The following is a 2126-nucleotide window of genomic DNA, read 5'->3' as shown; positions in this document are numbered from 1 at the left end:
CATATGCGGTCGGCGTAAGCGTTTAGGCCACACAGCTCACTACTGCAGGGACGGACAATCTTTTCGTGGACGACGGAACAATCACAACAATTATCAAAACACTTATCAGCCGCCCTCAAACTCATACACAAGGCACACAAACCAATACCAATCCCGCCATGCATCGCCGCGTAATTACGGAAACTATAACCATAGTACTTCCGCCCAGAGGCCTCCGAATCAGGGAAACTAGATTCAGCCCGTCATACGGTGGGTATAAGCGGGCTCAACATTACAAACCCCACGCATCCTACACAACAACATACCATATCAGAACCTACAATATCACATCAACTTCACCAACCAACTGGGTTACAAGATGAAACTATTATCCAGCCACGGGGAGTTGGTCAATACGCTCATTTCACAAATGTAACCCGGACTGTGTCTCGATCGGCTTATGATGTGTTCTCAGAAGTGTTAACATACATAATCTTTTTCACTACCCTACTTTATTCCATTATATCGAAATGTGCTGATACCTTGGCACACTTCTGGTTGTCGGGAAAACGACTGTTCAATATTTTCATAGATATTACACCTTTTATTTGCTTATCAATTATGTGGAGCCTCATACATTACATTTACTGCCTTAGGGACATTTCTCGCGATTTCTTTTATAACTTAGTAAACTGGGTCAAGAAGAGTTTACTTGAATCGGCTGTCATCAATGGACGGGATACTCCCCGAACTATTCTGGCTTCAGTGGCAAATTCCGTTCATGGGAAGATAGGCGGAAACACCGTCACGGTCCTTGTTGATAGTGGCAGTGAGATTACGGTTATCAGTCATTCTATATTTAAAAATTTGGTCTATTTCAAAGATAAGGAGTTATGTAGTGGATTTAGTACTAATGTACATTCGGCCAATGGCTCTCCTATCAGAATGCTAGGAACCACAACCTTTCTACTTGAGATCGGTCAAGGAAAATTTGAAATACAAGCTCAAGTCGCAGCCGATTTGGCTTACGATGTTATATTAGGTATGGACTTTCTGACACCTCATGGTGCAATATTAGATCTGGGAACTGGTACTGTGCAATTTCCAGGGACCGAACCTGTATCATTGCAAAAACAGTTCGATTTAGTCCATGACGCTCGAGTCTGTGTTCAGGAAAGCGAAATTATTCCCCCTTTTACCGAAGTTATCATACCAGCTAAAGTGATGAAAAACGTACAAAACGGCACCGAATGTCTAATAGAGCCAAATACCAGGCTGCATAAAACGAATCTTGTCGGGGCAAAAGTAATTGCTTTAGTACAAGATCAGACAGTTCCTTTCCGCATATGCAATCCAACTGTCAAAGCCATTAGGTTATACAAAAACACCACGCTAGGTCATCTATCCACTGTACCGTTCAATGTAACGAACGATATCGTCAAAACCGAAAGGTCAACCAAATCCGGGGTATGCAATATCATCACATCTACTCCCAATTTTCATGCGGATCCGCCAGATGTCGATCTGACGGGCTCGAAACTAAGTAATCAGGAAAAACTTAGATTGTCAGATTTGCTAATGGAGTATCGCGATGTTTTTGCAAACAATGATAATGAATTGGGCCACACCTCTTTAGTTAAACATACTATAAATGTTCAAGGACACCCACCAATAAGACAAAGCGCGTATCGGAGGACCCCAGAGATGAGACAAGTAGAGGAGATAGAGGTCGACAAGATGGCACGTGCCGGCATTATCCGAGAATCGAACTCACCATGGAGTAGTCCGGTCGTGCTAGTCAAAAAGAAAAATGGACAGACTCGGTTCTGCGTGGACTACCGAAAGGTAACGAGGTAACTCGGAAGGATTCATTCCCGATGCCTCGTTGTGACGACATAATTGATAGTCTAGGCAGTGCCCAACCAAAGTATTTTACTTCATTGGATTTGCGCTCTGGCTATTGGCAATTAGAGGTTGATGAACATTCGAAACCAATTACCGCATTTACCTGTAGTCGTGGCCTATTTGAATTCAATCGTTTACCTTTCGGCTTATGTAATGCGCCTAGCACTTTTGAACGACTGATGGAAAACGTGCTACGAGGTCTTAGCTGGAAAATATGTCTAATTTACCTCCATGATATCGTA

The 2126-nt window shown here is 42.9% G+C and overlaps 1 protein-coding gene across 1 annotated transcript; it reads left to right on the top strand.

Moving 5' to 3' along the window:
- The first annotated feature begins 600 nt into the window (after window positions 1-600).
- On the top strand, window positions 601-1836 carry LOC141907784 (uncharacterized). The gene has a single exon (XM_074797528.1). It carries the CDS (start codon window positions 601-603, stop codon window positions 1834-1836), a length of 1236 nt encoding a protein of 411 aa, XP_074653629.1.
- The last annotated feature ends 290 nt before the right edge of the window (window positions 1837-2126 follow it).

The sequence above is a fragment of the Tubulanus polymorphus genome, chromosome 6 (genome assembly GCF_964204645.1).
Source record: "Tubulanus polymorphus chromosome 6, tnTubPoly1.2, whole genome shotgun sequence".
In the NCBI taxonomy this organism is placed as follows: domain Eukaryota; kingdom Metazoa; phylum Nemertea; class Palaeonemertea; order Tubulaniformes; family Tubulanidae; genus Tubulanus; species Tubulanus polymorphus.
This window is presented reverse-complemented; position numbering and strand designations above follow the sequence as displayed.